At 43.5% G+C, this 18985-nt stretch overlaps 2 protein-coding genes across 5 annotated transcripts in view; one reads left to right on the forward strand and one right to left on the reverse strand.

Annotated features, from left to right (window-relative positions):
* slc12a5a (solute carrier family 12 member 5a) overlaps nucleotides 1–3516 on the forward strand; it is a 125341-nt gene extending 121825 nt beyond the window's left edge. For 2 of the 3 annotated variants that reach the window (XM_062406490.1, XM_062406504.1), the window contains exons 21-25: nucleotides 154–261; nucleotides 588–713; nucleotides 2018–2253; nucleotides 2715–2848; nucleotides 3390–3516. In XM_062406490.1, coding sequence (XP_062262474.1) covers nucleotides 154–261; nucleotides 588–713; nucleotides 2018–2253; nucleotides 2715–2848; nucleotides 3390–3481 — 696 coding nt within the window. In that variant the 3' untranslated portion in view covers nucleotides 3482–3516. The remainder of the gene's footprint in view (nucleotides 1–153; nucleotides 262–587; nucleotides 714–2017; nucleotides 2254–2714; nucleotides 2849–3389) is intronic. The other variant, XM_062406497.1, reaches the window with a different exon arrangement.
* A 6305-nt stretch (nucleotides 3517–9821) lies between these two features.
* Nucleotides 9822–18815, reverse strand: ncoa5 (nuclear receptor coactivator 5). 2 transcript variants are annotated; one of them, XM_062406521.1, is made up of 12 exons: nucleotides 18658–18815; nucleotides 17608–17668; nucleotides 16122–16395; nucleotides 15810–15917; nucleotides 14983–15046; nucleotides 13095–13460; nucleotides 12893–13014; nucleotides 12356–12488; nucleotides 11983–12182; nucleotides 11686–11890; nucleotides 11417–11508; nucleotides 9822–10806 (listed from the first exon to the last, which is right to left on the reverse strand). In XM_062406521.1, the coding sequence occupies exons 3-12, from the start codon at nucleotides 16288–16290 to the stop codon at nucleotides 10232–10234; spliced, it is 2034 nt and encodes a 677-aa protein (XP_062262505.1). In that variant the 5' UTR covers nucleotides 16291–16395; nucleotides 17608–17668; nucleotides 18658–18815; the 3' UTR covers nucleotides 9822–10231. The 2 variants fall into 2 exon arrangements, with proteins under 2 accessions (XP_062262505.1, XP_062262498.1); XM_062406514.1 differs by having other exon boundaries at nucleotides 11983–12185.
* Between the last annotated feature and the right edge of the window lie 170 nt (nucleotides 18816–18985).

Raw genomic sequence — 18985 nt, forward strand, 5'->3', positions numbered from 1 at the left:
GAATCATAAACAGTTTCTTGCGGCTTTTTTAACCCAGCGTTTCAAGAGTGGCTCTTGAAAACAGATGTAAACATATTTCATCTGAGATTTGATCAGACGTAAGCGAACGATAAAAGAACCAAAAAAAACTTTTTCTTTCCATTTTCACTGAAGCACGACAGCGACATCTCAGCCTACACGTACGAGAAGACCCTGGTGATGGAGCAACGGTCGCAGATGCTTAAAAAGATCAACTTGACCAAGAACGAGCGGGAGAGAGAGGTAAAGTTCTGTGGTTTATAAAAGCTCATAAACTTCACATGACTTGACGAGGCGACTTGGAGATGATTCGACTTGACTTGACCCAACGTGACACATCTGCCCCTCTAGACAAAAAGCATATCCACAGTTAAATCTGAGCAGGACCCTCCATCGCTGTTCACTACAGGCACTGGTTTATACAGGGCAATAAAATCATCCTCGCTTTTACTTTGCATGAATCAGTGAACCCTTGCGATGATATCAAGGAATTTTTTTTGCTTTTCCTTTAAAAAATGTCTTCATACCATAAAACAACATCTCTCCCTCCTTCACTGGTCTCATCACAGATCCAGAGCATCACTGATTCGTCCCGCGGCTCGATCCGCCGCAAGAACCCGGCCGCCGTGACCACCCAGCTGAGCGTGACTGAAGAGCCGCCTGCAGCCGCCAAGGAGGAGAAGCCCGAGGAAGAGGTATGATCAGGGGCTCCAGCAGCCGATCCTCCTGTGTGTGCTCACATTTAGGAGATTTCACACATGACGAGGAAGATTGGAAAAATGTCCAATATGAGGTGTGAGCTCAATAAATCCAAGAGCCCATTTTATACAGTTTTAAACAAGATTCAACAAACAAAACCTAATTCAATAAGGCGGTAGAATACAAAACAAAGTAACACACACTTAAAATATCTTCATAAAAAACTGCAATGACAAAATAGAAAAACTAATACTCTGTAAGACTTGAATAAGCATTAACAATTTTGGAAAAGTTTGATGTTTGCTTCCTTGTTGAGACTTTGATTAAAAGTTTGATGCACGTATAATGTCTGTACAGTTACAAGCTGGTTAGCTTAGCCTAGCATTGAGACTGTAACCTGGAGGAACCAGCATCCACCAACCAGAACATCTAAAGCTTCATCAAATCTAAGATCTTCCAATCAACACTTGGAGTAGACTTGTCAGCACTTTACATTTTTTAAATCGTTGCTTAAACAAATTTTAATAGGAAAGTCTTTTGATGCCTGATTTTTAAATGTTTTATGTTGTTTAGCTCATTTCTGTTGAGTCTGTTATTTTATTCCCATGTATTTTCTAAAGCACTTTTTAACCTTGTTTGGATAAATGCTATAGAAATAAAGTTTTTTATTATTATATATTTAAAATAGTTGACATAGTTATGTCTTGATTTTCTCTTTCATGCAAAGAGTTTTGTTTCCCTTGTTTTTTGTGCTCAGCTGCAAAGCTGCTGGCAGTAGCTTGATTCAGTGGTTTCATCTCACTCTCAGCAAGAAAAGGAATCAGCATATTTTCCAAGTAGTTGAACTTTTCCTTCAACATACAAATTTCAGCCCGAGGTAAAATCATTTGATTCCAGAAATTAAATCTTCAAGTATACCTCAAATCTCAATTTTTCAGCGGACATTGTAATTATTGTTTTCTGTTCTTTTAGATCTTTGTTGATTTTCTTTCAATTACTCTCTAAGGTGACCTTTTTGAACTTGGCTATATAAATCCCAGTTATAATTATTATTATTGTTGAATAATATAATATTTCTTGTGAAATGATATCACTGCTTATTCTAATAAAGAGAAAAAGATATGTAGAGTTGAACAACACATAATTCTTCTCACCCCCACTTCTCCCTCCTCTCTCTCTCTCTGAACACTGTTGCTCTTTGTGCTTTACCTGCATTTCCACCTCAACCGGGACTCTGTGAACCCCCCATGTATTGTACATGTAAATCCACGTCCGTCCTCTTTTTCCTCTCGTCTCATAGTCAAAGTCGGCCTCTTCCCCTGTGTCCCCCCCTGCTCAGGTCCAGCTCATCCACGACAACACCACCCCGGCCAGCCCCGCCACCCCGGCCACCCCACTGACCCCCGGAGAGGGGGCCCAGAGCCCCGGGGAGCAGGTCCAGATGACCTGGACTGAGAAGTGCGACGGAGAGCCCGACAAGCCGCCCGGCGCAGCCACACCCGGGGGGGCCATCAAAGACATCTTCAACATGAAGCCGTGAGTGATGCTCAGTGAACTTTTACCTGTTGTAAAGCTGAATTACCCTCCGACAAAAAGAGCCTGGAGTGATTTTATCTATTCTGCACAATATACGAGCAAAGACGCCAGAACGCTGTTAAGGGTGTTTAGGGTTGTTTGTAGAATTTGGAATTGATAGTTGAATTCATGTGTTTCTCTTCTTGCCACGCTGCAGCGAATGGGAGAACCTGTAAGTATTGAAGTTCCTACAAACCCCATTCAGTCCATTCACATCTCATACTGACCAAGCTGGCCACATGAGCACATGAGGATGGAAAATGTGTGGGTGAAATATTTGTGTGTGAATGAGCATCTGTCACCCCGACCAGCTTGGTGTCATGAAATGCTGCATAACATGCTTTAAAATAAAAAAAAAGTTTATTCAGGCCTTCATCAGTGGGAATGAGCTCGACCTCCTTTGCTTTTTGCTCTTCTCTCAGGAATCAGTTCAATGTGCGACGCATGCACACAGCGCTCCGGCTGAATGAGGTCATCATCAAGAAGTCCTCCGAGGCCAAGCTTGTCCTCCTGAACATGCCCGGGCCGCCCAAGAACCGGACAGGGGACGAGAACTGTATCCTTCATCCTGAGCGTAGAGGGGATAACTGCCATGGAGCAAACAAAACTGCCTTTCCACAGATCAGAGCATCTGCAGCAATCTCATTTTTGACCACCTGGGGGCAGCAGAGTCAAGCTGTTAAAAGAACACTGCTATGTTAAAGTTAATAAGATGAAAAGTTGTATATTTCTTTGTGATGTGATTCAAAGACTCCACTATGCTCACCAGCCAGTCATCGTATTGGTCTTATCACGGTTACATTTACTGGGCTTAAAATGAAAAACAACACTTTGAGAAAACTGCAAAAACAGAATCAATAAATATAATGTTGCAAAAGAAAAAACAATGAGTGACAGACCCTTTAGACCTCTCATTAAATGATTATATTAAATAATATGAAAGGGCTCTAGATTATAGTTAGGAAAAAGTTCTGTTCTGGACCTTTAAATGAAAAGCATCCTGACATAGCTCACCAGTCATGTGATCCCTGTTGATCGTTTGATTGGCTGCTTGTTCTGTTTTGCTTCCTCCAGTTTCTTTAACCCCTCTCCCTCAGACATGGAGTTCCTGGAGGTCCTCACTGACGGCCTCAACCGGGTCCTCCTGGTCCGCGGAGGCGGCCGCGAGGTCATCACCATCTACTCCTGAAAGAGCAGCCCCCACCTCCCCTACCAGCCCCCCACCCCCCTCTCTACCCTCCCCTCAGCCCCCCTCCCTGCGTCACCTGAGCTCCTTCATCAATGCTGCCTCATCATCACCATCACGACCGTTTCTTTGTGTCAGATCCTCTCCCAGCCGGCCGACAGCTCCGCCCAGCTCCAGCTCCTCTCTGCTCCAGCAGCTCTCTGCTCCAGCACCTCTGCTCCAGCAGCTCTCTGCTCCAGCTCCTCTCTGCTCCAGCAGCTCTCTGCTCCAGCACCTCTGCTCCAGCAGCTCTCTGCTCCAGCAGCTCTCTGCTCCAGCAGCTCTCTGCTCCACCCCCAGCAGACCGACGAGCAGCATCACACGCTCCGCTCCCACACCTGTCATCCTAGTCTCATAAGCTACTCTCTCTGTTGGGGGCTCTGGACCAATTTAGATGCTGTGTCTAGATTTGTCCTTCGAGAGACTTTTTTTTTTCTTTGGTGATATGTCTGAGTCGGAGGTCACTCACCGAAAAGGAGGAGGAGGTGTGTGTCTGTGTGTGTGAGTTGTTGGCTGAGGTGTGAGCGCACATGCATGTTTGTTTCAGTCTGAAGATTCTTCTTATTTGTGTTGATTTTATACGAGCGAGACGTGGAAGCAGCTCCTGCTCTGAGAGAACGAGAGCTGCGATGAGCTCTGTGCAGGTTGTTGGTTCCAGTGTGGTGATCAGACACTTTCAGGACCAGTGGCTGGAGGAGGAGGAAGAGGAGGAAGAGGAGGAAGAGGAGGTGACAGCTGCGTATGAACTGTGACATTCACATCCATGTTCGGAGGAGAAGACTGAACCAGCGCGTGGATCAAACCTGCAGATTTATCTCCACCTTGCTCAGTTCCCTTTTTCCGCATGAAATCCTCACAGCGCGTGTGTGTGTTTCTACTCCATCACTTGTCTCTCCACCCATCCTCCTTCTCAACTCATCTCTCTAGTGGCTGTTTTATCCCTGTCGCCACTGTTAGTGCCAAAAAAAAAGAAAAGATTCAACAAGGCTATAGCTTAGTCTGTAGAGATTGACACGTGATTAAACTGTGAATTGTGCGTTTCCTCGCAGGAGGCCGGTGTGATAGTGCAGTCAACGCCACTTATCCACACCCCCCCCCCTGAGGAGATCATCACCGCCAGCACCCCCCCTCGACCCTCGTGTGGATCACTGTAAATAATGTACAAGCTCTGGCGCGTTGTTCAGTATGAGTGTAGTATTTTTGTGACATACTAAAAAGCTTCTAGTGGAGAGGAAACATTCCGTCGCTCAGAGAGGCGGCTCGGAAAAACTTTACATCTTTATTTATTGGATTTATTTATTTATTGGATTTATTTATTTATTGGATGGCTTCGGCTCCCCGTCATAACCGTCACCGTGACCACGACGAGCACCTGCACCCGCACTGCGCCGGGAAAAACTGCTTAAAAAGATCACCGATAAATGTTGTTTTTTCATCTTATAGAGCAAAATATATGTATTTTATGTTAATAGATAGAATTTACACATATATTGACGAGATCAGATAGTTGTATCTCATTTTTCTGATTGTCACTCAAAGATCTATCGCTGTTTTTGCCAAATTTTAGAGACGTACACGTGCCATATCAAAGTATTTTTCAAAGAGACATAGTAATTCTATTGGATAAGTCAGAGGGACCAGAGGTGTGTTGGTGCAACTGGTGTGTTGACGACGCTGTGGTTAGGAAGTGGCCCTGGAGATGATGGAGGCAGATGTTCAGACAACAGTGTGAGTCACATCAGCTCGTACAGATGTGTCTGAACATCTGTCCACTGGTCGTCTGCAGGGTCCACTCTAAACCAGTAGAGATGACAATGGCTGCTGGAGCTGGGAAACTCGCTCTGTCCACAAGACTGAACTCTATGCAGTAGATTCTCCAGTGATTTTATATCCTCTAGGTTGGCTATGATTAGAGCCACACACACACACACACACCACACACACACACACACTCACACACAGACACACACATGTCCCTGACTGAATGACTGGTGAGAAAAATCATATTTAGGTTTAAAAGAAGAGATTTTAAAAAAGTGCATCTTGGAAGGAATGTGCAATAGTCAAATAAATCCGGACTCATGTGATCATGTTATTTATTTTTTTACACATATATTTTGTATATGTAGATTTCGTAAGTGTTCTAAAAAAATAATTCCAGAACCATCTCACTCTGACCAAGGACAGCTGTCACTTTACTTTCAATATCTTTTGTTTCTTTTCTCAAAGAAACTGTTTTTGGTCATTTTGCACTTGTAGTAGAAATATAAATATAAACAAATACATATATATATATAGATATATCTATACATATATATATACGATATAGGAAAGCAAAACAAATTAGTTTGTAGAACTATTTAAAAAACAGTATTCAGTGTTTTTAGTGTTGCTTGAATGTCGGACCGTATGTTGTGAATGCTGCTAGTATCAATAGATTTATTTGTACTGTAAATAACTAGAGCGACTTTAAAGAGATAAAGGGTATAGACATACATATCAGCGGTGGAGGGGGGGGGGGGGGGGTCGTCTACAGGACAAGGACCTGGAACCATTTGGCTCGTGATCTCTGGACAGGGTTTGCTTTTTTGTTTTTATTAGAAATCAACACAGAAAACCTTGATGCAATATTATATATTAATATGACAGCTGAGGGCAAACTCGTCATTTGATTCTCGGGATTATTCCACCTTTGACCCCATCACTGAAGTGAATTTTAAAAGTGACAAGTTGTTCATTTTACGCAAAGAAAAATGCCAAAATATGTTGGAATAAGAGTATTTCTGGTTGATCTGCTCCACGTTAGCGTCTGGGAAACGTTTTGAACACACCTACCTTTGACCCCCGTGAAGGAGCAGCCACTCCCAGTTTTCTACAATTTTCCCCGGCTGCCGACTCATGAGGACTTTCTTTATCGAGTTTGTCGGTTTAACTCTCGACAAAAAAAAGGGGGGGTTTTGAAGAACATGGCTGTTTTGGGATCGTCTCCACAACATCGCCTGCATCAACTGAGCCTTTTAAATTAATTCCAAAAGGAAATATATCTGATGTTTAAGGGAAAACGTTTGTGGGAAATGAGTTTATTTATTGAAATTCTAAATGTTTTATAATTGCTGTTTGCATGGTACTATGTGGCAGTATTTGTTTTAGTGGTTTCTATAGTGAAGACTTTACTGTTCAAGGTGCGGAGGTCAGAGGTCAGAGGTCGGACACTTTGAGAACTCGGGAGTAGTTTGGCTCGACCTTGAGAAACAAGTCTTTTGCAAAAAAAATATGAAAAAGTATGAGTTCACTATATTGTTCCTTGTTATATTTCACTCACGCTCAAGTAGTCTTATGTAACGTAAAACAGGAGATTATGAGTTAGCGAATGAATGGGCCTGGAGGGCGGTGACTTCACCCGTGTGTAAATATATATCACTTAAGTCAGAGACACTGTAACCGACTGGTGTTGTCTTTTGTTGTACACTGTTCTATCACTGTGGACGAAGTCTTAGAGTTTTGTAAGATGATTATGTGCAATATTGTTCTCATATCGGAAAAACTTCTCATTCAGGCTTTTTGATTTTCCACAAACAACCTGGAGGCGTCAGCCGTCGCTCATCTCATCCGAATGTGTGTGGCCGGGGGTCTCACGGAGCCGTAGAGGTCTCGAGTGTTCATCCCAACCGGGGCTGAGACAGCGAAGCACTTTAACACTGAGCAGGTGGGGGGGTGGGGCGGGGTGGGGTGGGGGGGCACTCTGTGACAGGATGGGTTTGCAGAAACGTGGGTGGGCGAGGGCGGGGGCGGGGGGGGGGTTTGAACAAACTCTGTCCCCCATAGCACACGAGTGTATTAAAGCCAGCTCGGACCATCTTATATCCCATGATGCACTGCGGTGGTGAACCAGTGACCCAGTGACCCGCCTGCTGATTTCATTCCCATCCTCATCATTTGAGCGTTTTTACTTGCCATCCCAGCATGCATCACTCCTCTGTCCTTTCTCTTGCCGAACTCCTTGAAAAAGAAAATAACAGTAACCGTTAACAATCTGTGAGGTGAGCCTCCAGCCCCCCATCCTCCCCACACCCCCCATCTGCCCATCAAAATCCACCCTTGGCGTCCCCCACCCAAGCCCACTAAATCCTACCCCCCCACTCACCCCCCCCAGCTCTGTATTTTAAATGTGATTGCAGTATATTTCTGAAAAATGATCAAAGAATATAAAACTCGCGCTTCCAATTCTGGCACCGGCTCTGCTTGGACCTCACCACATAGCCATCCCCTCCCCACTCCCCCCCACCCAGCCCCCACTGAGAAACCAGCACGTCCCCCCTCCCCCAACCCCCCCACTCCCAGACTGATCCACAGACACAGATCAGATCCTTCGCCTGCACAAACTGTAGCATGAGACAAAGCTGCCGGTGATCATTACTCAGTCTCCATCCTTCAGTGGATATTAAGGGCTCTGAAACACATCTATTACCGGGTTGAGGAGGATTTCCTTAAAGACGCCAACAGAGGAAGTAAAAAGACAAAAAAAACTAAAATAAAGACAAATCCCAGATTATTGCAGAGAGGTCACACAGTCTGAGGCTGAGATAAGATCGTTCCCTCCAGCGCCGGACAGATGTACCTGATGCTGGGGGGGTGGGGGGGGGGGATTAACACACAAACAGCTGCATTTACATTTCACCCAGTCGAGCTGTCTTGGAGTCAGAGAAGATTTTAAAAAAACCTTTGAAGTGGCTATCACTGGAGTGCAAGCAGAGCCCTGGTCCAGTTATGTTGTGTATCTCAGTGCATGCATGCAATTACCCTGAACAAAGGTGTATTGAAAATATATTGGGTGTTTGTGGTATAAAAGTATTTTGTTTCTATTAGTTACAAACTTTTCTTTCTACTAGATTCGTTTTTTTTTTTCCTCTTTCCTTAGGACTGGCCAATCATTGTATCCGAGATGAATATGATTCAGTATTATTATATTATTATAATTATTATAGTAACAGATTCTATTTTTATGGTAGATTTGTTGAGGTGTCAAACGTTATATTCAGATAAACTGATTACCAAAGTATATTTCAGTTTAATGGTAAGTGTGACAACGATGTGCTCCAGTGAATTAGACCTCAGATCAGTGAATCCTGTTCACCTCCTCACTAAAGTTCGTAGCAGTTATCGGTTACTATACAGGAATATTTTATTCTAAAGGATATAACTATCGGGAAGTGCCAAAGTATTTAAAGATATGCCTGCTAGTGTTCAACTTGCTAATATTGAAACCTTTTTAAATCACTAGCTGTGTTTCTATAACTGTATTAAATAGAAAACTATCACCAAAATAGTTTTTTTAATTTAGGGATCGGGCAGCTTTTAAAGGAAAAGTTCACCTTTTGGGCGGGGAATATAGTTTCTCTTAAAAAATATAAATCTTGTTTGTTCAATTTGACACAAAGCTGTTGAGTGGACCATTATCTTGCCTGGAAACCGATGCTTGTCAACCAGTAAAGGCAATGGGGAATGGTCAGTTACATAAAATCTCACCAAACAGCAATTTGTCATTTTTACATTCAGGTTTTTGTGACACTTCAATTAATTAATAATATTTAGGAGGTAGCGAGCTTTATATTTGACATGAGTGGAAAAACGTGAATTTTCCAAAATGTCTTTTCCTTTAAAAAGTGTCTATAACCTTTTGAAAAATCCAGTTTTTCATTTGAAAAACCAGTGGCTCCCCCAGTGGAAGCTCGTCACTGTCCAGATGTGTTTTTAATTCACTGGAGTCGTGGGAAACATTTTGTATGGATGCTTTACAAACGCAAACGGCTGTAGATATAGACGATAAACACATTATATATACACAGAGAGAAAACACCTGTATCCAAACGTCACTAATATGAATTTTCTTTTTCCTCCATCCTGAACAGTTCATTAACTCTTACTTGATACTGTACCTAGTCTTATGGTAATGCTGTAGTGTGTTCTTTTCAGTTCTGTGGGAGTGTGTATGTGTGTACATGTGCACTTGTAACTGCTGGGGGTGGTTGTGGGTGAGGGTGGGACGGGGCTACGTGTAAATAAATCAAGTACAGTTAGTGTGGAGGTGTTTATTTTTTGTGTCAGTGTAAGTTAAATATTCTAAAATAATAAAAAAAATAATGTATTATTCTCTATTGTGTTTCATGGTACATTGAAAAGAGGAAAAAAGTAGTTTTATCTTACATTTCAAATGCTTATATCTCTATGGCTTCTGGCGATACCCGTTCCATTTTATAGATTTGTCAGCACAAAATGCAATAAACCAATACCATTTTATTACAGCGACTGTGTCTCGAGTTTTTAATCACGTCTGCAAAACTATAAAACACACAAGAGGTCATGGTTGGAAAACAACACAAGTGTCCATCGAGGGCCAAGATGTACTTTACACATGCAACATATCTTCATTGTTTAAACCACACGTTAGAAGAGTCAATCCTCTCCTGGTTAATAATAATTGAAAACAAAAATTTGACAAATAATCAAATTTTACCAAGTGAGAACACTGCCAAGAATAAAGAGATTAATAATAATTAAAAAAAACAAAAATTAAAAAGCAGTTTACAAAAACATTCCGACAGTCTACCTATACACAGCTGGTAAATTCACTTCAGGGATCGATGTGGTGTCTACACGTACACAGGGGAAGAGTGGGCCTCGCGTTGGGAGATAGGATTCACCTGCCGCAGCCTATCAGTAGTGTCGTGGATACATGGACATGGGGGGGGCCTGGCCCATGCTCTGTGCCGGTCGGACCTGCTGCTGCTGCTGCTGCTGCTGAGAGGCCCCGGAGCCCACCAGGTGGTTCAGAGACGGCCCGCTCTGGATCAGTGTGTCCAGAGCTTTCTGGACACTCGGGTTGTCAAAATTGATACCTGAAGTCGAGCTGGGGGGCCTTTGACCCATTGGTGCGACCGGCATCCGGCCCTGTGGGGCGCCATAGCCCTGGGATACAGCTGCAGGAGGGGCGGACATGGCGGGGCGGGGCAGGCCCTGGGAGGGGGGCAGGCCCAGGGAGCCGTAGGCCTGTGACTGGGAGCCGGAGGAGGGAAGGCCTCCAGAACCGACTGATGAGCCGGTGCCGCTGGTGAACAGGCTGAGGATCTTGGCCTGCAACTCCTGCTGGTGGCTGGAGTTAGTCGGGGCGCTGGGAGCCGCAGATAAAGCGAACTGGCTCGTCTGCTGGGGCGCGAGAGCAGAATGGGAGGAAGAAGAAAGTCCTGCGGCCGAGGACGGGACATCTGCTGGAGCTGCAGCGTGGACTGGAGCTGCAGGGACAAAGGGTCAGTGTGAATGAGCTGCTCTGCAAACAACAGCTCTGCATAAACAAACTTAACTCATGTTTTTCAGTTTACAGGCAAACATGGAGGAGTTTATAGTTGCTGTTATTATTTCTCCGAGCAACATCAACAGAAAAAAAGAAAAGAAAGTTCAACTGTTACCAAAACCAGAGTCGGACTAATAAGACATATGAGGAGTTGTTAAAAAAAACTTTTCACAGAGAAATCTTAATGAGGTTTGATATTAAACAATATTAAAACCAATATAAAGAAAACTACAACAATATTTAGAACTATATGTGAAAGGTTCATTTTGGTCGATGGTATCAGTAAATCTGACCCAAATCAAACTAACTGTCACTATCGTGATTATTCAGCTCAGTGGAAAAACCGTTTGTGGAAATGTTTGGAATTTTAAATAAGAGACTAAATTCTGAAAAATTGCCACTCAAGCACAAAGTTTGTATAATTTCCTCACAGAAAATAACTGAATTTCTTTACGTCCACTGTCATTTTACACTTTAATAACCTCTTCATGATCCACAAGTCAGTTTTAAGACTTCTGGAAAAACACACGTGCTGATTTGAAAGCTCCTACCTGAAAGCGGGTCCGTAGAGCTTCGCACCAGACGGACTCGTTTGTCCTTCAGGTACGCGATGAGACTGTCCAGTTCCTCGGGGGTTACAAATCTACACAGAAACCAGAGAGAAACTGGAATTACTGAAAGTGTTTCAGGTTTTTAATTATCTGAGCAGCTGCAGGTTCGAATGAGAAGACATCACACACGTGTTCATGTTCAATTCCCCGAAGCTCCAGGTTCTACAAACACTTCATGACTGACGACACCAAGGAGATGAAGCTGCTACCTGTTTTCAGACAGCAGTGTGATGGCAGTGAGCACAGAGACGGGGTGGCTCTCTCTGTCGGGCTCCCTGAGTAATACATCGTCGGCCATCTTGGCGGCCTTCCTGGCGATCTCCTCTCGCTCCTTTTCGCGGTTTTCCACTTTGTAAGAATCGTAGTTGTGGGCGACGAGCATCATGGCGTCCTGCATCGGCATGTTCCGATGTTCTGCAGAGACAAAGACACAAACGTGTGTTAAACACAACAAGCTGATGCAGATTTTAGATCCGGTTCTTGTTGTGGTGTTGTTGTGTTGTTACCTTGTGGCGTGCCAAACAGGATGTTGACGGTGCAGGAGCGGTGCACCTGGTGCTGCTGGGTGATGATGATGGCGAAGGGGGTGCGGGCTCGGCCCACGTCCTCCAGAGCCTGAGTCAGAGAGACCTCCGTGTTGAGGAAGATCAGGTCCACCACCATGCCCAGATCACGGACCTTCCGCCCGACCGTTTCAGCATACTCCCTACAGTTATTTTCATAGCAGAGGTACACACAAGCAGACGAACACAAACACACACACAGACACACACAAACAGGAGCCACATGAAATGAAAACATATCGTGTAGTGACAGAACATTTACAGAGAGGTTTGAGGTCCAGAGGCACCAGGCTCTCCATCCAGAGAGTGAACTTACTTCTGAGCCTTGTTGACGACGATCACAGAGCAGTCGACGGGCCGGTCCGTGTCGTAGCGCCTCTGCAGCTCCTCATAGTACTGACGGTAGAGCTCGTTACGCCGACGCTCCTCCGGTCGAGCTCGGTCCTCCGCTGGGCACGAGGGGAAGGAGAGCCGAAGGTTTAATGTCTGGAGAGTTTCTTTTGCATTCAAAGTATGATTCTAAACTGATTTGACATGAAAATGATCACAACCCACATCTCAAGAATCTGTGTAATCGATTACTTCACATCAGAACTGCTCAGATCCACGAAACGTCTAAAATCATCACTGAAGAGAAACTTCTCACCGAGCTGGAGACCTTGATTCATCCCACATAATATTCAATAGTGTAATTCTGAAATATTTACGATAACCAACATGCTTTTATCATTTTATATTTATTCTCTGTTTTTATACACATCTTTTAAAAAGTAAGTATGTGTGTGTGTATATATATACACACACACACACATACAAACGATATTTTATAATTTCATTACAACTGTATATTCACCCTCTGGCTCACGCCGTCCATTCCAGGGGTCTCTGTACGGGTCCCTGTAGGCTTCATCCTTCCTGCGGTAATACTCCTCTGCTCCGCTGCCGCTGCGGTAGAACCTGTCCAGGTCCTCTCTGCTGTGTGGACACAGTTCAGGTTGAGACTAAATCGTTAACACTCAACTCTAGACTTTGGACTGATGGGCACAATGTTTCACCTGAATGCAGGATCCCGTGGGTCCGCTCTGGGGTCCCCTCTCAAGTCAGCTCTGGGGTCTGCCCTGGGATCGCCTCTAGGGTCCCCCCTTGGGTCAGCTCTCAGGTCAGCTCTGGGATCACCTCTAGGGTCCCCCCTTGGATCAGCTCTCAGGTCAGCTCTGGGGTCCCCTCTGGGGTCCTTGTCTCTGCTCTCTGAGCTACGGTAGCGGTAATCGTGGTCACGAGAGTGACCGGCCGGCCTGGCCTCCCGAGCTGAATCCCTCCCATCGCGGCTCTCACGTCCATCACGTCCGTCACGCCCATAAACAGGTGAGCGGGACCGAGGCCGTGGCTCTTTGCTGTCCCCGTAGCTGCTGTATGGGGCCCTGAGAGAAATGTAGTCAATTAGTGCAAGAACACAGAGGTTAGGCAGCCTATAAAAAAGTAGAGGGTGATAGGAATGTCAATCCTCAGCTGGTGAGGACAGAACTACCGCTGGTACGGTCAATTTCTCCAATAAGAACATATCCAGTCACACAACCGAAGCAGCTCAACACAAAGCCACTATCGTGTCCGCACAGGGAATAACGCAAATTCAATCCAGGAGGCGACTCTGTCGGGTGTCCTTTCAAGGGTTTTTTTAATTTCCAGTGATCCTTGAACGCAACGATATCGACTTGTCGACCATTTGTGCTTCACTGACCGGCTCTACACACAAGTGCTCTGGTTGTTAGGCCTCTATGGAAAAGGCTGTGTGTTTTGTGCCGTTTAGACGAGTTGGCTTATGGTGATTTGTGTTGTTTCAGCAAGAGACATTTATTTTCCAAGGAACGTTTCCAAGAACGTTTGCTTCACTTTTTCACCAAAGGAATAACTTCAACTAAAATAACCGAGTGACTTTGGTGTCTAGTCTTTTGACCGGGGTATCCATGTAGAAGTAAACTGAAGAACTTTCTGTATTTTTCTAATCCTCATTAAGTTTTCACTTTCTATCCAGGACCCTGAAAACATTGCTCACTGCTGTTAAAGCCAGACAAAGACAAAGGATATATTTTTAAGCCAATCCACATTCCTTTTGGCATAAAGACTGGATCAAGGATCATACTTTAATAACCATCATACATGTTTGAACTGGTATGTGCACGAACCGAACCCGCGAATTTGCCCTGGACGAGTGTTTAAGCTTCTTTAAGTGGCACCAAGCAGAGGTATCAACATTCAGGTCTCACAGTAACTGACCAAGAAGTGTAATGCGGGTTTTTGACAACCAATTGTGCAACGGAGAAAGGTCCTTTAAAGCTGGTTCCCTGTAGTGCAGGTACGTAGTTGAGAAATGCAGGCGACGTTCCGGTTTGTGGTTTTATATTATTCCATTCATCAACAGTCGCTCGTGGCAGCGTGTAGCGGGAGGCAGCTGCCAACGAAACGCCAGCCAGGTCGATTTACGGTTGCGGTTTGAGACGTTTAGTGTGGAATCAGACTTTCGGAGCCAACTGTCGGTTTGAAATCCTAAAATAAACTCTGCTCTTCTTCCTCTGTCCGAGGAAGCACACGGATCCAACAGCTATTATTTGGCGTCAAGCAAAACACAATGTATTTTGATGAGAAACTGGATTTGTGAACATCCTTTAAAACCCGTTTTTTCCTACGCACGTGTTTGGCTCTCGGAAGTCGTTTCAGGAACTGAATATGTGACACGCACAAGAGCATTAAAAGGGTCATTTGGAAGGACATTTTTAATTTAGAGTTGGGTTGTTTGTCCCGTGAACCATCACAAACTTATCTAATTGTACGGTAAGTTCCACGAAGCGACTCCAAAGCCGGTGGAAATGACAGTTGAGGAAAATTGTAAATACGCTTGTTTCAGAGGCGATGGAAGTTCTTCACACCCACTTCGCGTTACTTTACCTTCGAGGAGGGCTCTGCTGGATTTGAGGTTTAGCTTGCCGTCGCTCCACTGCCATATTTACATCTGAAAATAAATCAATCCAAACGTTGAACATAACAGTGACATTTAATCAGCAGCTCATGTGTTCACGCAAAATGGAGAAGTCGCGACAATTCCACGATCCAAATGAAATGAGGTCCAACGTCCATGTTTGAAAATCCAAACTGGACAAGATGTCAAAATGCAGCAAATCGATTTGCCAAATTATTTTGAATAGAATAAAGGATGAAGAAGGCAAGGATTCTCTGCTCCTCTTCAAATCTGACAGGAGACGATAGCAATGTTTGAAAAAGTTAATTTGATTTTCAACTTGAAATTCATCCCTCGGAAACTCGCACAACCACAAGAGTCCCACGTTCAGTCACACATTTAGAGCCACGGTAGACGAAGTTCAAAGACTGTGTTGCAAACAAGAAATTTTAGAGATTCAGGCTTTGCTAGAATTTAATGGTGCACTTATTTATTTGCTTTGTCAGCCAAGAATGTAACATATCTACAAAAAGACAGATTTACAGTGAAATGTATACTGATCGAGTATTTAAGACTGAATGCACGAGGAAAGCTATCATACACAACATTAACCATTTATCCTTAAAACATCAGATTTGCTATTTTTAAAATCCAAATCAATAAGATTATTATCATCAGGATCAGCACTTATCTGTTACGGCCTAGTTGTATCACAAAGAAAATCTGATATTTAACAGGCTTGGATTTGCTGATCACTGTACACCATTAAAAGCGTTTCCCATTCAGCAAGACAATCACACGTCCAGTTGAGGCTTACCTATTTTATAACCTTTATATATTCGACCCTTTTTGGCCGCCTTTGCAGCTTCCGCTTCCTCAACGTGTTCAAATTGAACAAATCCAAACCCACGAAACATGGACACGCCTGGAAGAGGAACATTTAAAAATGGTACAGACTTAGGATCGGGTTGGAGAACAGTTTGGAAATCTACCCCTAAGTTATCGATAGGAATCATAAATTTGTACATGCTTATATTTCATGAAAAGGTGCCTACAGTTATTGCTGATACTAATCTAAAATATTTGTAGTAGTCTTAAATCAAACTCTTATATTGTGTTCATTACTGACCGATAACTTTCCCGTATGGGCTGAACAGTTCTCCTAAATCCTTCTTTTCCATGTCGTTGGTCGGCAAATTCCCCACGAAAATCCTTCTCTCCAAATCCCGAGGATCGGTACTGCTGCAGGAGCGGGAAAAGTTCCCCGGCGACGGGCTGCGGCTTCTTCGGCGAGACATGACTTGATCCTGAGGTTCAACTGGGTTCTTTCTTCGTTTGTCTCAAATGCTTGAAAATGTTTGGTTCGGTCGCTAATAAGCTTCTCAAAATCTACATCCAAGATCCTGAAAACATGTCAGTGAGGTAAAATAAGAGATGAAGTTCCTTGGAGGGAGAAGTTTTAGTGGAGCAACAGTCATCAAAGTGAGACAGGAAATGCAAATGCAGTTGAAAATAAATTTTCACAAGTAGCAAATACTTGAATTTGAAGTAAGCAGTGCTTTTCAAATATCCAGCTTGTTTTTTGATTATATTCATACTATATAATGTTTTATATTATTCATTAAAACGGCAAGTTATCTGCTCCATTTAACTCTGCATATTGATCTTCCCTTGACGTGTGGCATAATTCAGGCATTTCAATATTAATGGTGAGTATATTAAACAATTAAAGTAAATTGGTATTGCAACCCAACATTTGTCGTGCAGGGATGTAAGCGCTTCACATCACCCACCTACAGTTTCACATCGCTTTGTGGTTTGGGACGGATCTGTTGGTTCAGCGTGAGGAGGTAAATCTGCACGTGCATCAACCTTTGCTTTCTTTGTTGCGTCTTTGAAAAGGAAAATGTTTGCATCTCGAAAAAATCCATTTGACGCCGAGCTCGGACGTTTCTGCAGGTGGTGATAATATAAATGCCTCCCATTGGTGACCGATTTGAATCCATTTGAGCTCAAGTCATTTTCAGCGAAAATCGCGTCGATTTTTTTGGTGGAATTTTGCTTAAAAAAAAACGTACAGTTGCAGTGCCGTTGTTGGAGCAAATGGCACATGTGCCCATAAAAACACAGAGCGTCAATATTGGAGCATGATATGGCAATAAGTAGTTTAACATTTTTGAATGTAGTACCTCAATTATTTATTTTGATGTAAGAAGTGATGCACCTGTAGGTCTGCAAGATTGCATGAAATCACGTGGAGACGGGTTTCGAACGGTGTTTTGTACAAATAGAAACACAGCGTTTGTTCAAATCATCCTCTTCGCTTGAAATGGTAAAAATGTCTTCAGGAAAATCGCGGAGTTGAAATGAAATCGTGAGCTTCAGGTTGCTTTGAAATTGCAGAAAAAGCTTTTTTCGGGAAAACTCCCTAAGAATCTTAAGGATAATTCGATTTTCGTGGCCTGGGTGGCACAAAGAAAAATGATTTCAGGAAAAGGAAAGTCTGGTTGATTTTAGAAACAACACAAACAGAGGAAATTGGGGGTGAAAGCCTTCAGTTGCATTACAGTGATTTAATTTAAAGAAAGCTTTTGAGGGAGCAACCCTTGACATACCTTAACTTGACACTGGATACGCTGGAGTCTGTGTCCACATGATTTAACACCCCCCAGGTGCCTAGAGAGAAAGAAAATGTCATATTTACATAGGTTGAGAAATAAGTTCCTTCAATTTTTTTCCGACGCCCGAAGTAGCTTTATATATACTACAGGGATTACGTCTCTCAAAAGGAGAAACTAGTAGAAAACAGCCATGTTCTGTGTGTGTGACAAGTTCATCACCACACGGCACCATCACGGTCATCTGTCACACAAAAGGAAAAAAGGTTTCATAGATTTTAAATATATAATAATATTTTTTACCTGTTCCGATAATAAAAAGGGGTGAAGCTATCTCTTAGAATCTACTTTATGGGTCTAGTATTAACGACACAAATAATTTAACTCCTGTTCTACGTGTCTCTCGGTGTAGAAATAAACACACAGATAGAGGACAACAACAAACTGAACCAATGAGTTAGAAAACGATACAAATAATACGATATGTAATAATTGTACATGTACACAAGCCACCTGGTTCCATTGGCTGTGATGGGTGCAAATTGGGCGAAGAAGCAATTGAAGTAGTGCAATGAATGAGATGAACACTGCAGACACATGAGGTAGGTAGTTCGAAAAGTAATTTCTTATAAGAGTTAACGTTTTTGATTTAGACGTTAAATATCTCACAACAGTAGAAACGAGGGACAATCAATGGAGGCTGCCAGTTGAATTTCCTTCAGCTGCCGAGTGGGAAGCAAGAAGCGAGCGAGCCGGTTCCGATGCACAAGACGGAACATCCATCACATCACCGGGTTGTGTGTTTATCAAAGACCTTGTTAATTGGGTGAATCCACAAAGACTCCGGTCACTACAGAGTAACAACGTCCGTGTGTCGGTGAGTGCACGTAGCTGTGTTCGCTAGCTAGCTAGTTAGCTGCTTCGCGTTAGCTGCTGGTTCTCATCGAGCTAAACCCTCCAGCCACACGGTGAAGCTACGTGGAATTGAAACGCTCTTCGCACCGGGTGTCCGTTGCGTTAAAGACACACACGAACCGATTCACTCACGTTCTGACGGGTCTTTTCTCTCCGCTCCCAGAAGCTAATGGCCGCGGACACACGGAGGGTTTGTATCGCGGTCTCCTCACAAAGCTACTTCTTCTTCTTCTTGGGTTTGATTCAGCGCAACAGAAGCTCACTTCCGCTTCCTCCGCTTTGGCCACAGCAGCGGTCATTTGTCCACATCCCCCCCGAGTGGCCACTTGAAAAATAACTGATGTTCAGGTGGATTTCAGTTGAAACATTTTGAAACGCCCAAACGGTTTGTGTTTATGACGCATGTATACACATTATACATGCACATTATTTTTCAATCATCATATTGTACAACCATTTT

This window comes from Platichthys flesus, chromosome 2 (assembly GCF_949316205.1).
Source record: "Platichthys flesus chromosome 2, fPlaFle2.1, whole genome shotgun sequence".
Taxonomy (NCBI): domain Eukaryota; kingdom Metazoa; phylum Chordata; class Actinopteri; order Pleuronectiformes; family Pleuronectidae; genus Platichthys; species Platichthys flesus.

Excerpts from the sequence above, each read along its gene's own strand:
- ncoa5 (XM_062406514.1), bottom strand. The coding sequence starts at position 16,290 with ATGTCTCGCCGAAGAAGCCGCAGCCCGTCGCCGGGGAACTTTTCCCGC. Across the intron at positions 15,918-16,121 it reads CCCATACGGGAAAGTTATCG|GCGTGTCCATGTTTCGTGGG; the intron begins GTCAGTAATGAA and ends TTCCTCTTCCAG. Across the intron at positions 13,015-13,094 it reads CCACGGGATCCTGCATTCAG|CAGAGAGGACCTGGACAGGT; the intron begins GTGAAACATTGT and ends GTGTCCACACAG.